This window comes from Mus musculus, chromosome Y (genome assembly GCF_000001635.26).
Source record: "Mus musculus strain C57BL/6J chromosome Y, GRCm38.p6 C57BL/6J".
NCBI lineage: Eukaryota > Metazoa > Chordata > Mammalia > Rodentia > Muridae > Mus > Mus musculus.
In genome coordinates, this window is record NC_000087.7 from 70,441,761 (window position 1) to 70,468,573 (window position 26,813).

At 35.6% G+C, this 26,813-nt stretch overlaps 1 protein-coding gene across 1 annotated transcript; it reads left to right on the top strand.

Annotated features, from left to right (window-relative positions):
- Positions 1 to 1,544: 1,544 nt before the first annotated feature.
- Gm20888 (predicted gene, 20888) lies at positions 1,545 to 26,206 on the top strand. The gene is made up of 7 exons (XM_017318716.1): positions 1,545 to 1,662; positions 6,996 to 7,062; positions 7,743 to 7,777; positions 22,689 to 22,806; positions 23,579 to 23,678; positions 25,719 to 25,817; positions 26,177 to 26,206. The coding sequence occupies exons 1-7, from the start codon at positions 1,545 to 1,547 to the stop codon at positions 26,204 to 26,206; spliced, it is 567 nt and encodes a 188-aa protein (XP_017174205.1).
- Positions 26,207 to 26,813: the final 607 nt, after the last annotated feature.

Genomic DNA, 26,813 nt, shown 5'->3' on the forward strand with positions numbered 1-26,813 from the left:
TGAGACCTATTTGCTCCAGCTGGCATCACAAAGGATCCTCTGAGGCTTCTGTCTGGGTGTGGCCCCTGACAACGGTTTTTTTTTTTTTTTTTTTTTTTTTTTTGCCATTGAGGAGCTAAGCACAGAAGGGTGCGGTTTGGAAGGTGTTCTCCTCTTAGATGAGCTGTAAGTGATAGTCTGCCCTGATCAGGGTTGTTGGACAGTTAATCGAGGTGTGACAGGGTGGGGAATCTCAGGCCCAGGAGGCCACTATGTGAGGAAAAGCCTCCTGATCGCCATTTTCTGTGGAATCTGAGGGTGAATGGAAGGTGGAGGACCGTATTCATGGAAGAGGATCGAACAGGTCAGGGCCATAGAGAATTGGGAACCCTTGGAAGAGAAAAGCTTGGGGCCTGGGGATAGGATCAGAGAACCAGCTGCAGGACTGTGGGTCAGGGAACAGGGAGCCATTGGTGAGATGCCTTGGCGATTGTCCTGTGTGATATTCAGGATCCCTTAGAAACACACTGAGGATTCCTCCCTCCTCATTGTCTTCTCTATGGTGTGTTCCTTTGGTATAGACTGTATGAACATTGCAGACAGTAGAATGGCATAGGAAGATGAATGAAAAGAAGAAGAGGAGATAATTGTAAGAGATTCATAAGTCATTGGGGATGGATTCTGACCACAGATCTTTCTGTCTCAGTCTCCCATGTATTGGGATTAAAGACTTGCACCACCAAGTTCAGCTTTTTCTCTCAGTTTAGGTTCTGTAGGATGGGATCTATCTTTGTAGTTTCAGCTGGCCCGGCTTGGCCTGGCCTTGAACTTACAATCTTCAGATGTTTGAAATCCTCGGCTTCCCCAAATCCCTAATTTCTCCAATATAAGGTCTTTCTGTGTGGGTGGTGGTGGTAGTTCATGTTTTTTTGTAGACTTAGTGGTGGATCTTTTTGATATGAATATACAGTTACCATGTTCTTTATCTTTCTGGATAGAACTGTGAGTTTACGTTAGACTGAGATAAACTGGTAAACAGAATTGCTGATGTTTTGTTTAAAAATATTCTGTGGGAGATAGGACCAAAATTCAGATACCTCAAAGGTTAAAGGATGTTGCTCATCGTTTTTTGGGAGGAGGGGAGGACTCATAGGTTGAAGTTTGGCCAGTTTTTGTCTCTTTTTAAACTGAGAAATTGCAGACTAATAATTTAGGTTCTAAAGGAGGTTTTTAAAGAAGTGAGTTAAAGAAGTTTTTAAAACAAGTTGTGAGGGAGAGGGACATGATAAATGGGATACACGGAGGAAATGGTACGGGTAAGTGTATATATATATGCATCACCATATTGAATATGTACACAGAACTCTCTGATAAAGGCAATTGATTAAAAATATACATGTTAAGTAAAAAAAGAAATGATCTTTCATTGAGCTAAAATTATTATTTGATTTTTTGTTATTTTTAATTTTTTAAATGATAATTTTTAATCAGGTAACTAAGTTCTTTTTTTTCCTTTTTATTTTTATTGTTTTTTTTTTTTAAACTAAGAAGACTACTGTGTTCTTATGAGAAGAATGGCTCTTAAGAAATTGAAGGTGATACCAAAGGAAGGTTACTTATTACTTTTGGACTTTGATGATGAGGACGATGACATAAAAGTTTCAGAGGAGGCTCTTTCGGAAGGTATCGCATTTCCAGTATTAATTGTGTCCTGCAGTTCATTAGACTTTACCTAGTCACCTGAAATGGAAGAAGTCTTTGTTAAGAGTTTACATATACTTCATTTCTAATTTTACCTATATCTCTCTATTCCTATATACAAGGTTTTGCAGCACATAAACCTACTCTTGGAACTATATCAGCATATGTTGAGAGAGAAGAACTTTCTTGATTTCGCCTCAAGAAAAGACATGAACATTGTTCATATAATATGTTTGCCAAACATGAATTTATTTCATAAAACTTGCAAATAAATTATTTCCTTTCTTTTTCTATTATAACTTTTCCTTATTTACATTTCAAATATTATCCCCGTTTCTAGTTTCCACTCCAAAAAATCTCCTGTCCTCTCCCCTCTCCCCCATCTCCCCAACACATCATCTACCAATTCCTAACCCAGGTATTCCCCCATACTGGGGCATAGGATCTTTACAGGAACAAGTGTCTCTCCTCCCATTGATGCCTGACTAGTCCATCCTCTGCTACATAAGAAGCTGGAATCATATATCCCATTATTTGTTTTCATTGATTGGTGGTTTAATCCCATGGAATTGTGGGGTACTTGTTAGTTCATGTTGTTTTTTCTTCTATGGGCCTGCAAACTCCTTAAGCTCCTTAGGTATTTTCTCCAGCTCCATAATTGGGGACCCTGTGCTAAGTCCAAAGGATGTCTGTGAACATCCACTTTTTTATTTGTCAGGCATTAGCAGATCCTCTCAGGAGACAACTATATCATTCTCCTGCACCCAATCCCTTGTTGGCATCTTCAGTAGATTTGGTGGTTGTATATGGGATGGATCCCCAAGTGAGGCAGTCTCTGTATTCTTTTATTCTCAGCTCCAATCTTTGTCTCTGTAACTCCCTCCATGATAATTTGGTTCCCCATTCTAAGAAGGAACGGCATATCCACACTTTGGTCTTCCTTCTTCAGTTTCATGGGTTTTGCACATTTTACCTTGGTTATTCTGAGCTTCAGGGATAATATCCACTCATCAATGTGTGAATATCATGTGTGTTTTTTGTGATTGGGTTAACTCTCTTAGGAAGATATCATCCAGATCCATCCATTTGTATAAAAATTTCATGAATTCATTGTTTTTAATAGCTGTGTAGTAATTCATTAAGTAAATGTGCCATATTTTCTATATACATTCCTCTAAAGAGAGTCATCTGGGTTCATTTCAGCTTCTTGTTATTATACAAAAGGCTGCTATGGACAAAGTGAAGCATGTTTCCTTATTACAAGTTTGAACTTCTGGGTATAACCTTATCAGTTTATGAGGTCCCATTTGTCCATTTTTAATCTTATAGCACAAGACATTGGTAGTATTTTTTTTCAAGAATATCCCCCCTTTGCCCATGTATTCCAGGCTATTCCCCACTTTCTCCTCTATAAGTTTCAGTGTCTCTGGTTTTATGTGCAGTCCCTTGATCGACTTAGACTTGAGCATTGCACAGGGGATGAGAATAGATCAATTTACATTCTCCTACATGCGAACTGCCAATTGAACCAACACCATTTGTTGAAAATGCTGTCTCCTTTCCACTAGATGGTTTTAGCTCCTTTGTCAAAGATCAAGTGACTAAAGGTTTATTTCTCTGACTTCAGTTCTATTTCATTTATCTACCTGTCTACCACTATACCTGTACCATGTAGTGTTTATCACAATTGCTTTGTAGTGCACTTTGAGGTCAGGCATGGTGATTCCACAAGAGGTTCTTTTATTGTTGGGAATAATTTTTCCTATACCAGGTTTTTGTTTTTTGTTGTTGTTGTTGTTGTTGGTTTTTTGTTGTTGTTGTTGTTGTTGCTTGTTTGTTTTTTTCAAATTCCAGGAGAATTTGTAAATTGCCCTTTCTAACTCAGTAAAGAATTGAGTTGAAATTTTGATGGGGATTATATTGAATCTATAAACTACTTTTGGCAGAACAGCCATTTTTACTATATTAATCCTTCCAATCCATGAGCATGGGAGTTCTTTCCATGTTCTGAGATCTTGTTTCATTTCTTTCTTCAGAGACATGAAGTTTTTATCATATATATCTTTCACTTTCTAAGTTAGAGTCACACCAAGCTATTTTATATTATTTGTGAGTATTGTGAAGGGTGAGTTTTCCCAAATTTCTTTCTCATCCTCTTTTTCCTTTGAGTAGAGAAAGGCCACTGATATGTTTGAGTTAATTTTATATTCACCTACTGCACTGAAGTCATATATATGGTTACGATTTCTCTGGTGCATTTTTGGGTCACTGATACATGCTATCATATATTCTGGAAATAGTGATATTTTGACTTCTTCCTTTCCAATTTGTATTCATTTGTTTTCCTTTTGTTGTCTAATTGCTCTGGTTAGGACTTCAACTACTATATTCAATAGGTATGAAGAAAGTGGGCAGCCTTGTCTAGTCCCTGATTTTAATGAGATTGTTTCATTTAGTTTAATGTTTCCTACTCGTTTGCTGTCTATTGTATTTTTTTTTATGTTTAGATATGGGCCTTGAATTCCTGACCTTTCCTGGACTTTTATTATGAATGGGTGTTGTGTTTTGTCAAATGCTTTCTCAGCATCTAATGAGGTGATCATGTTGGTTTCGTCTTTGAGTTTGTTTCTATAGTGGATTAAGTTGACAAATTTCCATATATTAAACCATCCCTGCATTACAGGGATGAAGTCTACTTGACCATGATGGATGATCGTTTTGATGTATTCTTTTATTTGGTTTGCAGTGATTTTATTGAGTATTTTTGCTTCGAAATTCATAAGGGAAAATGGTCTGAAGTTTCCTTTCTTCATTGTGTTTTTGTATGGTTTGAATATAATTGTAATCTGGCTTCATAGAACAAATTCAATAGTGTTCCTTCTCTTTTGATTTTGCATAATAGTTTGAAGAGTTTTGGTATTAGGTCTCCATGTGTAAGACCCCGAAGATGGACCTCCTCTCAAGTCCAGTAAAGTCCCGGGATGAGCTGGCCAGCACCCCAGTGACTTGAGAGAAATCCACACCTGATGCAAACTGCAAGAGGTTTTATTATCAGCTAGCTAAGGACAAACTCCTTCCACTGTGCAGGGCAGGGGCGTATGACTCTGAGATGTGACAGAAGAAGGTTTTTATTAGCTAGCTGAGGAATTGGGATGAGTTGGGAGGAGAGTTTGGAGGAGTTGGGAAGAGATGGGAGGAGTGTTCTTCTCTGCCCAGATGTCCTTGTCAAAACTCCAATTTTGAATCTCTAGCTGTAAGGCTCAGAAACCAAAAGGATTTTTGGTGGCTGTAGAGAACATAGAGTCTCTTTCTGGCTGTATTTTTATAAATCAGGGAAAACAATCTTGGAGAATGTCCAGGTGCTTTACCTTCCAGGGAGAAACGCTCTAAGTTGTGGTCTCACATTTCCCACTCCTTCTAGTACATAGTTCTGATCTTATAAGTTAGAAAATTAAACCTCTGGCCCAGCTGCCAAACAAAGCCAACATGAGGTCACAGCTTTAGGATATGTAAGATTGAGAACCTCAGAAGCCCATTGAATGAGACAAAAGAGCCTCTTGCCATTGGGAGGAGGGAGGGAGGGAGGTTCCTGTGCAGTGCCCACTGTGTGTGAGCAGTGCCAGGCCAGTGGGCCATGGCAGGCTGGATGCCAGAACTGGGCACATGCTCGAGGTGTGGCAGCAGGGCTTGTGAGAATCATCAGGGAAAGTCCTTTTGATCTGAGTTCAAGTTTGCCAGAATGGTGGCACCAGACCAGGACAGGTACTCCTGTTTGAAATTTATGTGGCACCAAGATGGTTTCTGGTTCGTATGTTTTTTGTTTTTTTTTGTTTTTGTTTAAGTTTTTTATTGTGTTTCAACATTTCCAAGGCATCTTTTCTGACCAGTTGTAGGTCCTTCAAGTGAGCTAGTGGGAGTTCTGAAAAAGAAACATGAGGGTCAAACATTCCACCTGCTTCTGTTAAAGGGGGGGGGGTCCCCAGTTGAGGAGTTCGAATGGTGTAAGTTTAAATTTCCCTGTGGTGTTCCATACTCAGAACAAGGTGAAGGGAAAAAGAGCTGCATAATCTTTTCTGCAGGTCTCTAAAACCAATTTAGTCAAGGTTTCTTTTAATGCTCTATTCATGTGTGTTTTTGAGCTTTACTAAAGTTTCTTTTATGAGTGTGGATGACATTGCATTTGGCGTATAAATGTTCAGAATTGGGAATTCATTTTGGCAAATTTTAACATTGATGAATATGAAGTGTCCCTCCTCTTTTTTTTTTTTTTTGATAACTTTGGGTTGAAAGTCGAATTTATTTGATATTAGAATGGCTACTCCAACTTGTTTCTTTGTAACATTTCCTTGGATAATTGTTTTCCAGCCTTTTACTCTAAGGTAATATCTGTATTTGTCCCTGAGATTTGTTTCTAGTATGCTTGGTCTTGCTTACACATCCTGTCTGTTATTCTATGTCTTTTTATTGGTGAATTGTGTCTGCTGATATTATGAGATATTAAGGAAAAGTAGTTGTTGCTTCCTGTTATTTTTGTTGTTAGAGTTGGAATGTGATTCATGTAGCTTTCTTCTTTTAGGTTTGCTTCAAGATCAATTTCTTGGTTTTTCTAGAGTGTAATTTCCCTCCTTATATTGGAGTTTTCCCATTATTATCCACTTGATGGGCTGGATTTGTTCGAGCATATTGTGTAGATATCGTTTTTTTTCACAGAATACCTTGTTTTCTCAATCTATTGTAAAATTTTTTGATGCGTCTAGTAGCCTTGTCTGGCATTTCTTTTCCCTTAGGGTCTGTATGACATCTGCCCTGGATATTATGGCTTTCATAATCTCTGGGGATAAGTTAGGTATAGTTTTGATAGGATTTCCTTTATAAGTCACTTGACCATTTTCCCTTAGTGCTTTTAATATTCTTCTTTTTCTTTTCTTTTTTTTTTATTATGCATTTGGAGTTTTGATTTCTATATGATGGAAGAAATTTCTCTTGTGGTCCAAACTATTTGGAGTTTTGTAGGCTACTTGTATATTCATAGGCAACTCTTTCTTTAGGTTAGGGAAGTTTTCTTCTATAATTTTGTTGAATATATTCACTGTCCCTAAATTTGAAAAACTTACTTGTCATTGATACCTATTATCCTTAAGTTTTGTCATCTCCTTGTGTCCTGGATTTTCTCGGTGTAAATATTTCCTTTCTAAAATCTCTTCCAAAAATTTACATGGAGAGTTTTTCCAGATAAATTCAAATCGATAGTACTTTATTAACTATTACTTATATAGAATCCTTTCAAATGTTTCTGTTTTCTATTGTTAATACAGTAAAGAGCCCAGCATTTGATAAAAATGAGAATATATCGCCTCAAGCAGAAGCAGATGAAGATATGGGGTAACATTTTCAATATTTTTTGCCAGCTCAATAGATTACTTCATAAGTAGTGTTTGTATTACCTTCACTGGAGAAGTAGATTCAGGAAGATAGCAATACAAATCAGACACTGCTATATGTTGAGTTCAAGCCCAGCTTGAGGTCCTTCAGACCTTGTGATAACAAACACATAGCAACTAGTATAATATGACCACCTGCCTGAGATCTTCCAAGATATACACACAAAGAAAAGGAGAAAAATCATGAAAATAAGAGGGGGACCATCTGGCAAGAAGAAGGGTCTCAGCAAGAGTGGGAGAGTAATGAATAAACTACTGTGGGTGTAAATGTATGAATTGGTAAAAGTAAAGGATACAAGATCACTTTGATACTCCACCATGTAATATATACATATATATATATATATATATATATATACATACACATATATATATATACATACATATACATATGTATATATATATACATACATATATATATATACATACATATACATATATATATATGTATATATATATGTATATATATATATATATATGACATTTGTTCTTAACCAAACATTATATATTTATTATAAATAATTAAAAGAAAGTTGTTTTTAAAGTTTTGTGTGGGTAAGAAAAATGCCTACCAGTCCACTATATTTCTTGCATTAATTTTTTATTTTCCTTTCTTCACAGAGATGAAGTAGACAGTATGTTGGATAAATCTGAAGGTATGTGTTTTTGGAGGTATTTGCCTGTTTTTTAAAGAGGTCAGAAGAGGGCATCAGATTTCTAGACTGTATAGCAAAAGGGGATAATTTTGGGTTCACAGTAATTGTAGTTTCCTTTAAAACACATATGAGATAACTTCTCAGCAAACATTCAGAATGCAAGATTAGCTGAAGATGTAGCTCAGTGGTAAATCACCATTTAAAAGTGATGAGTTTCATCTTCAGTGGCAAAAATAAACAAACAAAAACAAACAAAGAAACAAAACAAAACAATAACAATAAAAACCCCAAACAAACCAACAAATGCACCAAATTAACAAAAATCCTACCAAACAAGCAAAACACAGTTATAAGTCTTGCAAATGAAATTTTAGGTTGTCCAGTTTGCCAAATTAACTGCAAATTGTAAAATGAGCAAGAAACCCAGTTTGCTCTTGTAAGGAAACAAGCAAAACCAGCAATAAGCATTTTAGGAGCCTAAACTTAGGCATGATTAGAGAAGAAAAAAAAATATACAGTGGCTACCACAAGAGAACAAACCTCTCAGAGGGGCTAGAGAGATGGCTGTTTTGGTAACGTGCTTTATTTGAAAGTATATAAATTAAGGAGGGGGTCTTAAATCGGCTTTAAAAATGCAGGCTGCAACCCAGTGAAAAGTAGTTGGAGACAGCTTGCTGGCTAGCCAGGCTAGTGGCATTGGTGAGCTGCAGATTCAGAGAGAATCTGTCTCATGTTTTAAATTTGGGTAGTCAGAGGTGGTTCATGCCATAATCCCAGCAGTTGGTAACCAGGGTGAGGTCCAGGACTACAACCCTGCCTTGAAAAAAAAAAAAAAAAAAAAAAAAAAAGGAAGTTGGAATGTGATTGAGAATGCAGCAAATGTCTATTTGTCGCCCTCTTATGCATACTTATACTGGAATGTATATGCATCAGTTTTTTACAATACTCTTTATCTGATTTACACAATCCATTAAAATGATGGTTTTTGTCTTTTTGTTTTTTCTCTATGAGCAAATTGTCAATATTAAGAAAGTGTTATAATTTTGTAATCTCCACTGTATAGTACAAATAAACATCTTTCAAAAAAAATGATCAGCACACCTTAAAAGACACAAAGTCAGGGATGGAAAGATGGCTTAGAAATTAAGAGCACTTGTTGTTCTTGGACAGAACCAAGTTTTAGTTCCTAGGACCCACACAATGGCTCAAAACCATTTTTAATTCTATATCCATGGGTTTTGGAATTCTCTTCTAGTTTCTATGTGCACCACACATGCATGTTTATAAACACAAACATGCAAAAACAAATTACTTAAATAAATAAAACAATTGAAAATTACAAACAACAGCACCTTCATCTGAAACAAAGTAGGAGAGTCTTGTTTGGGATCCGTTTTATTTTAGCTTTCAAGTTAGTATTGTAAACTTGGAAAATGGAAAGCCTCTGGGTAGTAGTGGCAGCTAAAATACTACCTCCTTTTTGCTCTTCAATGACAGACGACTGATTGAGCCTTTCTCACCCTTAGTACACATGTGCAAACACTGCCAATCAGCAAGGGCCTTGGCTGAGATTGTTTTCCCGCTATCCAAACCCTGTTACCCAGTATGCTTTGTGGTAGTCATCAAGCCGAGTTCTTGTGGAAGCAAGGTTCTTGAGGAAGCATGGTAGGGAGAAGTCTCAGTAGAGGTAGTCAATTGTCTGTTGAAAGATGATTAATACTGTTTGAGCTGGGGGCCTGTGTGGGGAAGAAGGTGGAGGGGTGGAGGTGTTACTTTAGGAGTAAGGAGAGGAGGTGACCCTCACTGGACTCAGGAAGGTACTGCTTCCAGGCTCACAATCAACTTTTCCCACTTAGTTCTCTGCTGAGAAAAACAGAGAACTTCGCTAAGGGCAGGGGTTTGAACAGAATTATCTTCTAACAGAAAGCAGGAAGGCCAGGGAATTGGAGACCCTGGAAGTCTTCTTGGGGCTTGGGGAGGTGAGGAGTGAGTAAATTGGAAGTCAGTTAGTGGAGCCAACAGACTAAAACCTTCTTTTAGCTGCTGCTGCCTGCCAGGAATTCATTAAAAACGAACTGAAAACCAGTCTTCATTTACCTCTACCTGTTGTTAAAAGGGCAGATTCCCGAAATTTCTATGTATAGGCTCCAATTGCCTCAAAATACAGAGGCTCCTCTCAGCCTCAGAAGTGCTGGGACTTCAGACATAATTCAGGCCAGGTTGTTGTTATTTATTTGTTGTTTTGGTTTAGGACAGTAAGCTCTAACTCTATATCTCAGGATTGTCTGAAACCTCACCTGCAGCTTTGACTGGCCTTGAAACTGAAGTCCCCAGCCTTACAAATGTACCTGGGCCTGAGGAAATATGTGTTCTTTATTTTTTATATTTAAATTTTTGTTTGTTTGTTTGTTTGTTTGTTTGTTTTTTATTCCTTTTTTCCTTGTTGAAGATTGAAACCAGAGCTTCTTGCTGTAGCAGTAAAATATTTTTCCAGCCAGAAAAACTTTATATTTTAGATCTGCTTTAGATTTGTATTATGATGAAAAAAATTGAGGAGCTTGGTTATGATAAAAGCAACCATGATTTCATTTGGAGATTGAGATGCAAACACATTTACTCTAATTTATCAAAACCCTAGCAACAATGGGACCAAAATTTAGATCATCCTGTGATTGCATGTAAACCCACTTGAAGTCACAGTTAAAGCCATCATATTAGGTGTGTGTGTGTGTGTGTGTGTGTGTGTGTGTGTGTGTGTGTGTGTGTGTGTGTGTGTGTTTATTTACGTTTCAAATATTAGTCATTTCCTGGTTTCACCCCAGAAATTCCCTTTACCATTCCACCCTCCCTCTGCTTCTATGAGCATGTTCCCCCACCCACCAACACCCATGTCCCTGCTCTGGTATTTGCCTACACTGGGACACCAAACTTCACATGACCAAGGACCTCTCCTCTCACTGATGTTTGACAAGGACATCCTCTGCTATGTATTTAGCTGGAGCCATGGTCCCCCTCTTTGTTTGCTGGCTTCGTCCCTGAGTGCTCTGGGGGGAGGGGGGCGGTCTGCTTGGTTCATATTATTGTTCTTCCTGTAAGATTACAAACCCCTTCAGCTCCTTCAGTCCTTCCTCTAACTCCTCCACTGTGGACCCCATAATCAGTCTGATTGTTGGCTGTGAGCATGAGCCTCTGTTTTTGCCAACCTCTGGCAGAGCCCCTAAGGACACAGCATTATTAGGCTCCTTTCAGCAATCATTTGTTGGTACCCACAATAGTGACAGGGTCTGGTGTTTATATACGGGATGGATCCACAGGTGGGGCAGATTCTGAATGGTAGTTCCTTCAGTCTCTGCCCTGCACTTTGTCTCCATATTTCCTCCCAGTAGTATTTTGTTCCCCATTCTGAGAAGGACGGAAACATGCACACTTTTTTCTTCCTTCTTAAGGTTTATGTGGTCTGTGAATTACATTTTGGGTATTCTGAACTTTTAGGATAATATCCACTTATCAGTGAGTGCATACCATATTTTTTCCTTTGGGATTGTGTTACCTCATACAGGATGATATACTTTAGACATATCCGTTTGCGTGTGAACTTCCTGAAGTCATTTTTTCTTTATGGTCACTATACATTTTTATCACTATTTCTCTATAATACAGCTTGAGGTCAGGGATGATTCCCCCTGAAGTTCTTTTATTGTTGTGAATAGTTTTACAATATCCTGGATTTTCGTTATTCCAAATGATTTTGCATATTGCTCTTTCTATCTTTATAAAGAATTAAGTTTGAATATTGATGGAGAGGGCATGGAATCAGAGCTTACTTATGGCAAGATAGACATTTTTACTAAATTATTTGGGACACCAATCTATGGCCATGGGAGATCTTTCCATCTTCTGAGAATTTCAATTCTATCTTCAGAGACATGAAGTTCTTGTCCTACAGAACTTTGACTTGCTTTTTTCGTGTCACACCAAGGTATTAAAATATGAGACTATTGTGAAGAGTGTTGCTTCCATAACTTCCTTTTCAGCCTGTTTATCCTTTGAGTAGAGGAAGGCTACTGATCTATTTGAGTTAATTGTATATCCAATCACTTTGCTAAAGTTGTTTCTCAGGCTTAAGGGTTCTTTAGAGGATTTTTTTGGGGTCACTAAATATACTATCTTATTACCTATTAATAGTGATATTTTCATTTGTTCTTTTCCAATTTTTAACTTTTTGACCTCTTTTTGTTGTCTATTTAATCTGGCTAGAACTTCTAGTACTATAGTGAATAGGTAGGGAGAGAGTGGGAAGCCTTGTCATATATTAGTGGGATTGCATCGAGTTTCTCTCCATTTATTTTGATGTTGGATCCTGGTTTGCTACTATGTTTAGTTATGGGCCTTGCTTTCTGAATCTATCCAAGACTTCATCATGAAGGTGTGTTGATTTTTTTTAAATGATTCCTCAGCGTCTAATGAGATAATACTGTGTTTTTTTCCTTGAGATTCTTTACATATTGGATTACATTGATGGATTCCCATATATTGAACCATTCCTGTATCCCTGGGATGAAGCCACTTGATCATGAAGGATGATCATTTTGATGTGTTCTTGGATTGTGTTTAACAGGATGTTATTGAGTATTTTTGCATCAATATTTATTTAGTTAAATTGGTCTAAAGTATCCTGTCTTCACTGGGTTTTTGTATGGTTTGGGTATAAGAGTAAATGTGGCTTCATAGAACAAATTAAGTAGTGTTCATTTTCTTTTGTTTTTGCATAATAGATTGAAGATTGTTGGTATTGGTGTTTCATTGAAAGCCTGATAGAAATCTGTACTAAACCCATCAGATACGGGGCTTTTTTTTTTTTTTTTGAGGGGGGAGCTCTTAATGACTGCTTCTATTTCTTTGGGGATTATGGGAGAGTTTACAGGGTTTATCTCAACCTGATTGAAATTTAGTACCTGACATCTGTCTAGATAATTGTCCAATTCATCCAGATTTTCCACTTTTGCTAAGTTACAGGCTTATATAGTAGGATCTGATGATTTTTTTGGATTTACTAAGTATCTGTTGTTATGTCTCCCTTTTCATTACTGGTTTTGTTAATGTTGATATTTTCCCTGTGCCCTGTAATTAGTCTGGCTTATGTTTTATCTATCTTGTTGACTTTCTCAAAGGTCCAGCTCCTAGTTTGTTTGATTTTATGTTATAGTTCCTTTGTTTCCACTTGTTTGATTTCAGCCCTGAGTGTGATTAGTTCCTGCCTTCAACTCCTCTTGGGTGAATTTCCTTCCTGTTATTCAAGGGGTTTTAGGTGTGCTGTCAACCTACTACTGTATCTTCTCTCCAGTTTCTATTTAGAGGCATTCAGAGCTATGAGATTCCCTTTAACACTGCTTTAGTTGTGTTCCACAACTTTCAGTATGTAGTAACTTCATTTTTTTTAAACTCTAAAAAGTCTTACATTTATTTTTTTTTTATTTCTTCCCTACCTGATTTATCACTGACTGGATTTTTGTTCACCTTCTACGTGTACATGGGTTTTCAATTATTTATATTATTATTTCAGATCAGCCTTAGTCCTTGGTGATTAGATAGGATGTATGAGATTATTTGGATATTTTTATATCTGTTGAGGCATGTTTTGTGACTGATTATATTGTTAATTTTGGAGAAGGCGTCATGAGGTGCTGAGCAGAATGGACAATTTTTGTTCTAGAATAAATTGTTCTATAGATATCAACTAATGTATTTGTTTCATAACTTCTGTTAGTTTAACTGTGTCTTTTTTTTAATTTTTCTTTCCAGGATCTTTCCATTGATGAGGAGGGTTGTTGAAGTCTTCTGCTATTATTGTGTGTGGTGCAATGTGCATTTTGAGCTGTACTAAAGTTTCTTATATGAATATGGATGCCATTGCATTTGGACTATAAATGTTTAGAATTGAAAATTCATCTTGGTAAATTTTAACTTTGATGAATATGAAGTGTCACTCCTTGTCTTTTTTGATAACATTGGGTTGAAAGTCAAATTTATTTGATATTAGAATGGCTACTCCAAATTTGTTTCTTTGGAACATTTGCTTAGAAAATTGTTTTCCAGCCTTTTACTGTAAGGAAATGTCTGTCTTTGTCCCTGAGGTTTGTTTCTGGTATGCTGGGTCTTGCTTACACATCCAGTCTGTTTGTCTATTTCTTTCTAATTGGTGAATAGAATATGGTGATATTAAGAGATACTAAGACAAAGTCTTTGTTTCTTCCTGTTATTTTTGTTGGAATTTTGTTCATGTAGCTATCTTCTTTTAGGTTTACTTCAAGATTAATATCTTGCTTTTGCTAGCATGTGATTTCCCTCCTTATATTGGAGTTTTCCCTTTATTATCCCTTGAAGGGTTTGGTTTGTTCAAAGGTATTGTGTAAATATTGTTTTTTCACGGAATACCTTGTTTTCTCAATCTATGGTAAAATAGTTTTACTGCATATTTTAGCTTTGGCTCTTATTTCTGCTCTCTTAGTGTCTGTATGATATCTACCGTGGATCTTATGGCTTTCATAGTCTCTGGGGAGAAGTTAGGTGTAATTCTGATAGGAATTCCTGTATATGTTACTTGACCATTTTACCTTACTGCTTTTAATATTCTTTCTTTGTTTTGTTCATTTGGTGCTTTGATTAATATATGATGGCAGGGATTTTTGTTTTTGTTGTTGTTTTTCTGGTCCAAACTATTTGGAGTTCTGCATGCTTCTTGTATGTTCATGGACATCTCTTTCATTAGGTTAGGAAAGGTTTCTTTTATAGTTTTGTTGAAGATATTCACTGGCCCTATAATTTGGAAATCTTACTTCTCATCTACACCTGTTATCCTTATGTTTTTTCTTCTCCTTGTGTCCTAGATTTCCTGGATGTACTTAATTTTACTTAATTTTTAAAATCTGTTTCAAAAACTCAAAATGGGCAGTTTTTCCAAAGAAATTCAAATTGATAGTACTTTATTAACTATTGCTAATATTGCATACTTTCAAATGTTTACATTTTCTATTGTCAATACAGTAAATAATCCAGCAATTGGTAAAGATGAAAATATATCGCCTCAAGTAAAAGGAGATGAAGACATGGGGTAATATTTTCAATTCTTTTTCTTTTTTTCTCTTTTTTTTTTTCTTTCTTTTTTTTTTTTTTGCCAGTTCAATAGAGTACTTCAAAAGTAGTGTTTGTGTTACCTTCACTGGAAAACTAGATTCAGGAAGATCAGCATTTCAATGTCAGATGCTGATATATGTTAAGTTCAAGCCCAGCTTGGGATCCTTTAGACTTTGTGATCACAAACACATAGGAACTCATACAATAGGACCACCTGCATGTGATCTTTGACACACTCAAAGAAAAGGAGAAACATCATAAAAATAAGTAGGGGACTATCTGGGGGAAAAAAGGGTCTTGGCAATTGTGGGAGAGTTATGAATAAACTCCTTGTGGGGTGTAAACGTATGAATTGTTAAAAGTAAATAATCCAAGTTCAAGTTGGTAGTCCACCATATATTTTATATGCATATGACATTTGTTCCAAACCAAACATTATATATTTATTATAAAAAATTAAAGAAGGTTCTGTGTAAAGTTTTGTGTGTGGTAAAAAAAATGGCCTACCAGTCTACTATATTTCTTCCTTTAATTTTTTATTGTTCTGTCTTCACAGACATGAAGTAGGCAGTATGTTGGATAAATCTGGAGGTATGTGTTTTAGAAATATTTCCCTGTTTCTTGAAGAGGCCAAACGAGGGAAACAGATCTCTATAGAACCTATAGCATAGGGGGATAATTGTAGACTTCACAGAAATTATAGTTTTCGTTAAAAAATACACACAGATAACTTCTCATCCAACATTCAAAACTAAAGATTAACTAAAGATGTAGCTCAGTGGTAAAGCACCATTAAAAGTTATAAATTTCATCTTCAGTGGTGAAAACAAAAACAAAAACAAAAAACCAGCAAAAAAAAACAAACCCAGCAAATTAAAAAAAAAAAAAAAAAAAAAAAAAAAAAAAAAAAGCACCAGAGAAACAAAACACAGCAATAAGACTAGTAAATGAAATGTCAGTTCGTCCAGTGTGCCAAATTAGCTGCAAATTGTAAAGTGAGCAAGAAAACCAATTTGCTGTTGTAAGGAAACAAGCAAAACCACCACTAAGCATTTTTGGAGCCTAAACTTAGGCATGATTAGAGAAATAGAAAAAGAAACCAAACAAACAAAAAACAAACAAACAAAAAATTGCAGTGTCTATAGCAACAGAACAAACCTTGAAGAGTGGCTAGAGAGATGGCTGTTTTAGTAAAATGTTTTTCTTGAAAATAAAAGTGGGGGCCTAGAATCCACTTCTAAAATGCAGGCTGCCAACCAGTGCTGAGTAGGTGGAGACAGCTTGCTGGCTAGCCGAGGTAGTGGCATTGGTTAGCTGCATATTCAGAGAGAACCTATCTCAAGTTTTAAGTTGGGTCAGTCAGTGGTGGCACATGCCTTAATCCCAGACGTTGGGAGGCAGAGGCAGGGAGATTTTTGATTTTGATGCCACCCTGGTATACAGGGTGAGTTCCTGGTTAACCAGAGCTATACAGATAAACCCTGACTTGAAAAAAAAAAAACTGAAAATGAAAAAGAAATTTGGAATATAATTGAGAATAAAACAGATGTCTATATCTGGCCTCCTTATGCACCCATATACTGAAATGTATACACTCCATTTTTATCCTGAAACTATTTATGATTTACACAATCCATTAAAATTATGTTTTTTTTTGTTGCTGTTTTGTTTGTTTGTTTGTTTGTTTTTCTGTTTCTGGAAATAGACAACATTAACAAAGTCATTTTTTATACTCTCCATTATATAGTAAAATTAAACATCTATCGTGAGAAATGGTCCAGCACACTTTAAAACACACACAGGATAGGAATGGAAAGATGGCTTAGAAATTAAGAACACTTGTTGCTTTTGTACAGAACCAAGGTTTAGTTCCTAGAACCCACATAATTCTCAAAATCATTTTTAATTCTAGATCCAGGGATTTTGGCATCCTATTCTAGTTTCTAGGGGAACTAGTCATACATGTTATATAAATACAAACATGCAAAAACACTTTAGTTTAAAAAAAAAACCAAAAAAAAAAAAAGAAACAAAAAAACAAAACAAACAAACAAACCAAAAAACAATGTAGAGTTACATAGAACAGTCCCTTCATCTGAAACAAAGTAGGAGAGTCGTCTTTGGAGTTCATTTTATTTTAACTTTCAAGTTAGTATTGCAAACTTAGAAAATGGAAAGCCTCTGGGTAGTAGTGGAAGTTAAAATACTACCCGCTTTTTGAAGCTTTAATCACAGATGACTGAAAGAGCCTCTCTTACCCTTAGTACTCATGTGCAAACACAGCCAATCAGCAATGGGCTTGGCTGAGATTATTTTCCTGCTGTTCAAACCCTGTTACCCAGTATGGTGGCTACAAAGAGTTCTTGAGGAAGCAAAATTCTTGAGGAATCATGGTAGGATGAAGTCTCAGTGGAGGTAGTCAATTGTCTGTTGGTTAATCCTGGTTCAGCTAGGGGTCTGGGTGGGGATGAAGGTGGAGTTTTGGAGGTGTTTCTTCAGGAGTAATGAGATTAGGTGACCCTCACTGGACTCAGGAAGTTGCTACTTCCAGGTTCACAATCGACCTTTCCCACTTAGGCCTCTGCTGAGAAAAACTGAGAACTTCACTGTAAGTGCAAGAGTTTGAACAGACTAGCTCCTAGCAGAAATCAGGAAGGCCAAGGAAATGGAGACCCTGAAAGTATTCTTGGGGACTGGGGATGTGAGGTGTGAGTAAACTGGACTTCACTTAGTGTATGAAACAGACAAAACCCTCTTCTGTGCAACTGCTTCCCACCAGGAATTTATTAAAAAGAAACTGAAGACCAGTCTACATTTTAACGTGTTGTGAAAATGCCACATTGCCGAAATTTCTATATATAGGTTCCAAACTGCCTCAAATACTAGAGGCTTCTCTCAGCCTCAGAAGTGCTGGGAATTCAGACATAATTCAGACCAGGCTGTCTTTATTTATTTGTTGTTTTGGTTTAGGAAAGTAACCTCTAGCTCTATATCTCAGGATTGTCTGAAACCTCAATTGCAGCCTGGACTGGCCTTGTACCTGAAGTCCTCAGCCTCAGAAATGTAATGGGGCCCGAGGAATCATGCCTTCTTTATTTTTTATATCTAAATTTTGGGGGTTTTTATTTTTCATTCCTGAAGATTGAAACCAGAGCTTCTTGCTGTAGCAGTAAAATATTTGTCCAGCCAGGAAGAATTTTATATTTAAGATTTGTCTTAGATTTGTATTGTGATGAAAAAGGTTGAGGAGCTTGGTTGTGATAAGAGCAACTATGGTTTTATTTGGAGATTGAGATGCAGACACATTTACTCTAATTTATCAAAAAACTAGCAGGAATGGGAAAAATTTAGATCATCCTGTGATTAGATGTAAACCCACCTGAAGACACAGTTAAAGCCATCTGTGTGTGTGTGTGTGTGTGTGTGTGTGTGTGTGTGTGTGTGTGTGTGTGAGTGTGTATGTATTTATTTACATTTCAAATATCAGCCATTTCCTGGTTTAATCCCAGGAAATCCCTATTCCATTTGACACTTGCTTTGTTTCTATGAGCCTGTTCCCTCACCCACATACTCCACCTCCCTACCCTGGCATTTGCCTACACTGGGGCATGGAGCTTTCACAGGACCAAGGACCTCTCCTCCCACTGATGTCTGACAATACCATCCTCTGCTCTATATGCCGCTAGAGTCATGGGTGCCCCTCTTTGTTTGGTGGCTTAGTCCCTGAGTGCTCTGGTCTGTCTGCTCGGTTCATATTGTTGTTCTTCCTGTAAGGTTGCAAACCCCTTCAGCTCCTTCAGTTCTTCCTCTAACTGCTCCCCTGGGGACCCCATGATCAGTCTGATTGTTGGCTGTGAGCATCAGCCTCTGTTCTTGCCAAGCCCTGGCAGAGCCTCTCAGGAGACAGTCATATTATGCTCCTATCAGCAAGCACTTGTTGGTATCCACAATAGTGACTGTGCCTGGTTTCTGTATATGGGATGGATCCAAAGGTTGGACAGAATCTGGATGGTCATTCCTTAAGTCTCTGCCCTGATCTCCACATTTCCTATCAGGAATATTATGTTCCCCATTCTAAGAAGGACTGAAACACCTACACTTTTGTCTTCCTTCTTCTTCAGCTTCATGTGGTCTGTGAATTACATTTTGGGTATTCTGAGCTTTTAGGGTAATATCCACTTATCAGTGAGTGCATACCATGTTTTTTTTTCCTTTGAGATCACACAGGATGATATATTTTAGATCTCTCCATTTCATGAAGGCATTGTCTCTGTACCATTACCATACATTTTTGTATCACTATTTCTGCATAATACAGCTTAAGGTCAGGGATGATTCCCCCTGAAGTTCTTTTATTGTTGAGAATAGTTTTGGGATATTCTGGAGTTTTGATATTCCGAATGGTTTTGCATATTGCTCTTTCTGTCTCTACGAAGAATTGAGTTTCAATTTTGATGGAGAGTGCATGGAATCTGTAGATTGCTTTTGGGAAGACAGCCATTTTTACTAACTTAATCTATGACCATGGGAGACCTTTCCATCTTCTGAGATATTTCAGTTTCTTTCTTCAGAGACTTGAAGTTCTTGTCATAGAAATCTTTCACCTGCTTGGTTTGAGTCACATCAAGGAACTATAATTTGTGACTTTTGAAAGGTGTTGTTTCCATAATTGCCTTTCAGCCTGTTTATCTTTTGAGTAGAAGAAAGGTACTGTTTTGTTTGAGTTAATTGTATATCTAGCCACTTTGCTGAAGTTGTTTTTCAGGTTTATGGGTTCTCTGATGGAATTTTTGTGGTCACTTAAGTATACTATTTTATTATCTGCTAATAGTGATATTTTGATTTATTCCTTTCCAATTTTTATTCCTTTGACCAATTTTTGTTTTCTAGTTGCTCTGTCTAGAACTTGTAGTACTATAGTGAATTGGTAGGGAAAAAGTAAGAAGCCTTGTCTAGTCCTGTCTTGTCTTATTTTAGTGGAATTGCATCAAGTTTCTTTCCATTTAATTTGATGTTGGCTTCTGGTTTGCTTCTATATTTAGGTATGTGCTTAAAATTCTTAATCTATCCAAGACTATTATCATGAAGGTTTGTTGATTTTTTTTCAAATAATTTCTCTTCATCTAGTGAGAACTGTGTGTGAATTTGCTTCAATATATGTGTGCATGTTTGGATGTGTGTGTCTGTGTGTGTGTGACAGATACATATATATGTATCTGATGAATCCGATTGTTTCATAACTTCTCATTAGTTTCACAGTGTCTCTTTTTCATTTCTTTTTTTTCCAGGACCTCTGCGTTGCTCAGAGTGGGGTGTTGAAGTTTCTCACTATTATTATATGTGGTACAATATGTACTTTGAGTTCTAGTAAAATTTCTTTATGAATTTGGTTGCCCTTGTATTTGGAGCATAGATATTCAGAATTGTGAGTTCATCTTTGATGAATTATCCTTTGATAAGCATGAAGTAACATTACTTACCTTAAAAAACAAAAAAAAGTACTTTGTGAACCTCCTCTTTTCACAGTAGGCCCTCTTGACTACTGAGGCTTTTTTTGTAACAGCTTTGAAGGAATTTTAAAAGGAAAAAAAAATAGATGTAAACAATTTCACAGTTCCATGTACTCATAGCTAAGTGATATGTATACAAAATTCTGTACATGAAACATATTTTCATTGATCCAGTGCTAATTTTATATTAAGTCAGTTTCTTTTCTAGGAGTCTTCTGTGCTTCCTTCTTTATATGGCACAGTGCAAAACTGAATTCTTTAATGTAACCCTTATAACTTATTTTTAAATTTTATGTTATGGTTATTGTTTTTTTTTTCTTTCACGTGTGTATGTGCACAACTAGTGTGTCTTGTACCTGAGGAAGCCAGATGAAGGCCTTGAATCCCCTGAAACTGAAGTTATAGGTAGTGAGCCACCTTGTGGGTTTTGGTACTCCAATCTCAGAAAGCTGGAAGGGAACCAGTGCTCTTAACTGCTGAATCATCTCTCCAATCCCTTCATTGTTTTTTTTTTCTTTTTATGAAATGAATTATGTAACTGTAAGTGGAAGACAACTTACTAAACAATGAGAGAATGATACTCAGATTCTAAAGTATCTGTTTTAAATTATATGTAACTGAATGCTAAGTGAGCTTTCTCAGAAGACAGTAACTTGTCTTTGAGATATGGTGTCATTATGTAGTTCAGGCTGGCCTGCATTTTCCTATTTAACCTATGCAGTCTTTACACTGGAAATCTCCTGCTTAAGCTTCCAATACTAGGATCATACACACACAAAAAAAAAACATCTTTACATGGCTTACTAAACAATGCTCCTAATACCTATTTTTGGACTTATTTATGTGTATTAGTGTTTTGCTTACAGTTATATATGTGCACCACATGTGTACCTGTTGTTCAGATATCAGTTGATTATTTCAGATACCTGGAACTGGAGTCAGATAGTTGTGAGCCACCATATGAGTGCTAGACACCAAACCTATGTCCTTTGCAAAGAACAGGAAGTACTCTTAACTGCTGAGCCATATCTCTACCCCCATGAAACAATATTATATTTTTAAAAAATAATATTTTGCTTCTTTCAAGTTACCCATTTTACCAAATTATTTTTTTTCAACTGAAGGATTTGCTCTATTTAGAGGAGGCAGAATAATCATTTAATAATCTGATTTTGTCTAGTACTATGTATGGTGAGAATATTAAACATGTACACCGAAATATAGCTTCATCCTAGTTACTGAAAGCTAACTGTGCATGCTAGAAAGGTACTAAACATTTTCTGAAGCATTACAATTTTCATGAACTGCAGCAGTTACTGATCAAAAGTTCCTACCATAATTTTCTTCAAGTGTTTTTTTAAAGGATATGTTCTGAAATATAATTACCAATTCACTTTAGAAATAATTTTATTTTGATTAAAAAAAACTTGGAGATCATTGTTTTAAACATAGATTTTAACATTTTTATCTATTTTTATTTATATAGGTATTTTGCCTATAAGTATGTCTGTGAGTCATATACATATGTACCTGGTGCATGCAGAATTTAGAACAGGGCATCACATCCCCTGGAACTGGAGTTGGAGATATTTGTGCACATTATGTAGGTGCTAGGAATCAAACGCAGGTTTGATTCTGACAGGGTCTCATTTGTAGCTCTGACTGTCCTGGAACTCAGTATGTTGACCAGGTTAACCTGGAACACACAAATATCTCTCTGCCTTTTCCTCCAGAATACTAGGATTAACATGGGAACCAATATGACCGGTTGCCCTCTTATTTTAATTGAATATTTTAAACAATGGGTCTAACAGTTCTACAGTCAAGTTTGTTCTTTCAGTTGCATCATCTTTTTTAGATTTGGAAAAGAATTAGCCTTTATTAAAAGTGTTTCCCTATGAAGAATTAAGTATACTTTTGATCCTTTTTTTTGTGCATTTGTTCTTTTGAAAACTGTTCTTGAAGCTCAAAATTATTTTCCTTACAGAAATTAAAATTCAGATAAGATTAGATATTTCTTATCCAAAATACATGGACTGTTTTTTTCTATGTTGTGGAACATTTCTGTAGACTTTACAGGTTGAACATCCTTCATCTGAACATACCAAACCCTAAGTATTCTAAAGTATGAAGCATGTTTGTGATATCTATCATTTAATTTTAAGTTTCCATAGCATTATTGAATGAAATTTATCTATATCTATTTTTACTTGAATACATGGAATCATCTAATTTTTCTTCAAAATGACTCTTTATTTTTAATATAGATGACATTTATAAGACGCTTCACATAAAGAGAAAATGGATGGAAACTTATGTCAAAGAATCTTTCAAATGCAGCAACCAGAAATTAGAAAGATTTTGCAAAACGAACGAACGAGAGAGGTAGAGTTGTTATATTTGTAGGGTCAAATGTGTATCATTTTAAAAATTATATGTGGCTGAAGTTTAAAAAAAATTATATCATGTCTGATTCTTTAGTAAAAATGTGTGGCTTTGATTTTGTCTAAACAGTTAACCCTATAACATCATGCCTTCAAGCAAACTAAATCTAATTCATAGAAATCTATGAAAATTTTATTTTCTGCTTTAAGTCAATGTTAATGAGATTTAAATTTTAATTTACATTCATTGTGGAAATACAGAAGTCTTGCACATAGTCTTAGGAATGTAATTTATGGATTATTATGTTTAACAATATTCAAAAGGAACAACTACAATTACATATGCAGACAATTTGTATATTTTATTTGACATGTTTTGCACTGTCTTTACTAAGGCAATGTATGAAAAATAAATTAGAACTTATATTTGGTAGAAAATAATGAAAAAAAAACACATTGAAATATAATTAAATTTTGTACATGTATATATATATATATATATATGTGTGTGTGTGTGTGTGTGTGTGTGTGTGTGTGTGTGTGTGTTACGTGTGTGTTGTTTGTGTTTATATTTCTTTAATTTTGAAAAGCTAAAACGTAAATGAAAACCTCTCTGATAATATGTTAGGGGAAAAATCTATAATGATTTCCCATTAGATATTTTATACTGCTATTTTTCTTTTTATAGTATGAAATGTTCAATTGAATTTGTTCTGAGTGTTCTTTTTCATATTGGTATGAAATGTGCCTGCTTTTGTTACTGTGCTTTACAGGAAGAACATCAACAACAAATTTTGTGAGCAGTATATAACTACATTTCAGAAGTCTGATATGGATGTACAGAAATTCAATGAAGAAAAAGAAAAATCAGTTGTTGGTACCATAAAAAAAACTTAATATTTAACCTAGTATTACTAAGTAGGAATGGAACAACTAGCCTTGAGTTGAGCATATGAAACTAAATTAAGTTCCATTATCTATCTATCCTTGCTTCTGTTCTAGTCTTACTGAGATATAAACTATTGATTGCATACTATATCAATGAAAACGACTAGGCATTTTATGGTATACCAGATCATAAGTTTTCAAGAGGCAGACATTTGCAGAAAGATCAAGAGATGATTACCAGTGACTACAAAAAAAAAAAATAAAACAAAAAAAAAAAACAAAAAAAACCACAATATATCAGAGTTCAAAGAAGAGAGAAAGCTTATTTATTGGTTTCACCTGGACTCTGTTGTTTATATTAAAAAACCAACTCAATTTGGTAAATCAGTTCTTACAGTCCTAAATTTAGTAAAGATTTAGTAATAACAGAGGATGGAAACAAACAATCTCAACAGCCCTGGAAGAATTTTCCTGTGGAAGAATATCAGCAAACAATTTTAGATCACGTCTCCATTACTCTACCTGTAGAGTCATCACCTGGTTTCCAAGTAAGATCTGAGACAACGATAATCATATTAACCATTTTATTTTATTTACTGGTTAATAGTTTGGAAAGTATTCAATTTGAAAGGAACAGCAAATTCATTCTTGCCTCAGAAGGCATTGAGGAACCTGCCATTATGAGTCAGTTCTGGAAAGAGATAGGAACTAAAGATAAATAATAAATACTCCAATTGAAGACAGTTTTTAAACATTGGACTCTGGATGACATTTCAAGGGAAAGTGATCATCCCTGTAAATAAGGAGTCTAAAGACAGAACAGCAGGGTACTTCAAGATTTGTAATTCTGCATATGGCAGCTGGTGAGAGGGAGCCAGTAAAGGAAGAGAACCACTGGTAGAAAGAAAACTACCATGAGTGAAGGAAAGTTTTAAAGAAGAAAAGATCCCTAAATGTGTCATATGCTGCATGTGGGCCCAATAAGATTGATTTACAGGGCTGGAAGATGGTTTAATTGGTAATCTTTCTCCCGTGTAGGCATGGAGACCCCAGCTTATATTCCCTGCATTGGGATGAATGCCCACACCACCACCACCAACAACAAAATAAACAACAACAAACTAGCAACACTAAAAACAAACCACCACCACAACAACAAAAAAAAGTTGGTGTGGTTGTGAGCATTTTAAAACAACCAATCTCAGATTTAGTTCAGAGAAAAGAAGATCTCCAGATCTTTGTAGCCACCAGGTGTAGCATAAATGATGAGCTCTAGGTTTAGTGAGATTCTGTCTCTGAAACAGTACTGTGAAATCAAAGATGACACCCAATATTAACCCTTTGTCTCCAAATGTATGCAGGTGCACTTTTTTTAAAGATAAGCATTGCAAATTAGAGGTAATTTTACTTAATTATGATGATTTGAGTGCAAATGTGAGGTAAAAAATTGATCACAGTGAATAAAGGGCAAAACAGGATTGTAGTAGCCCAAGGTGAAAAGGTGTAAAGGGCTTGTCTTAATTTTTTTTTAAATGCAAATTATCATGGTTGTGCGCAACCCTAAAGAATACAATGAGAACTTTATGTTACTACTTCTATGTGTTGCTTGAGATTGGAATCTAGAGAAAACCAATCTAAGCTTCCAAGACTAGGATTTTACCGAGTTCATGTATACATGGTGCATGCCTATAAACATAAGAACTTGGGAGGCTAAGGCCAGTCTGTGCATTATGAAAAACTCTTTCACATTAAAAAAAAATTCCTACCCCACAATTGGTAGCATAATGTTATTTCATATTATTGTAAATATATATATATATTTAGTCAAAATAGTTGTTAAAATTTTAAATCAGTTGGAAAACTATTCCTTTTAACTTTCATATAGAATTATTTTTGCTCACATAAATGTTTTAGTATTAGATATACATTTAGTGTTTTATTGTTAGACTACCATGCATGTTGCATGGCAGTAACAACAAAAATAAACAGAATTGTTATACTAATGTTTTCCTTTTACATTTGTAGAATAGTTGTCAAAAAGAACAACAAGCATTGAAACTGTCCAAATGTAGTCAGAACCAGACCCTGGAAGCAGTTAAAGAAATGCATGAGAAGTCCATGGAGGTATGTTGCACATGGTCCATAAAATGACCTTAGGAATCTAAATATGTTTTAATAATCATAAAGTTTTAACTACTTATTATTTTGAATTATTTCTTACTGAAATGACTGCTATTATCCATAAAATCCTAATGGCTTTGTATGAATTATTAAAGTTATGAAATGATAAAATGGGAATTTGACCTCAGATGTACCTCATACTTTAATAACACTATAATTATCCTGCTTTATTAAACATAACCCTAACACTAACCCTAATCCTAATCCTGACCTTAACCTTTACCCTATACATCATCTGCACAGAATCTTTCATATTTGTATCCTTGGGAATTTATTTAATAAGAGGTACTTTTCTGTTTTAGGTTTTGATGAACTTGGGGACCAAGTACTAAGATATGCTTTTTGGTGTAGATGGTGAACTGAGAAAAAAAAATGTCTATGTTTGAAAGAGCCATCATGGAGAATAATCTGAAGTTCTCTTCTACTTTCCCATCTTCAGAAAAATGAAGCATGAAAAATTTTCACTTGCTGGTATATATATAAAACAAATAAAAAAATCTCTAACTTTTTTGTTTCCTATGAAACAGAGTTTTAAAGTTTCTTTAATCCTTGTTATTCTGATGATTCTGAGAAGGAAGTTAATCCCAGTGATGTGATTACAAAGTTAACTAGCAGTTATACCTTTAGAGTTAAAATAGAACTTCTTTATTTTTAAATATCTTTAATCATTTTCTTGTTTAAGTATAAGTGCATCTTTATATTAACTTCCAAAGGAAATCTAAATGAATATGTGAATGGTATATAGTCCCGTGGACTGAAATTCCACACACTAATATAGTTGAATTATTTAAAATTTATTCTTATACTTTTTTTAAAGTCGAGATTTTATTCTTCTCCTAGTTCCCCCTCTTACTGTTCCACACCCCATATCTCCTGCCTATATGCCCCCATGCTCCCAGGGCCCCAAGCCCACAATCCCCATCTCCAAGAGTATGACAC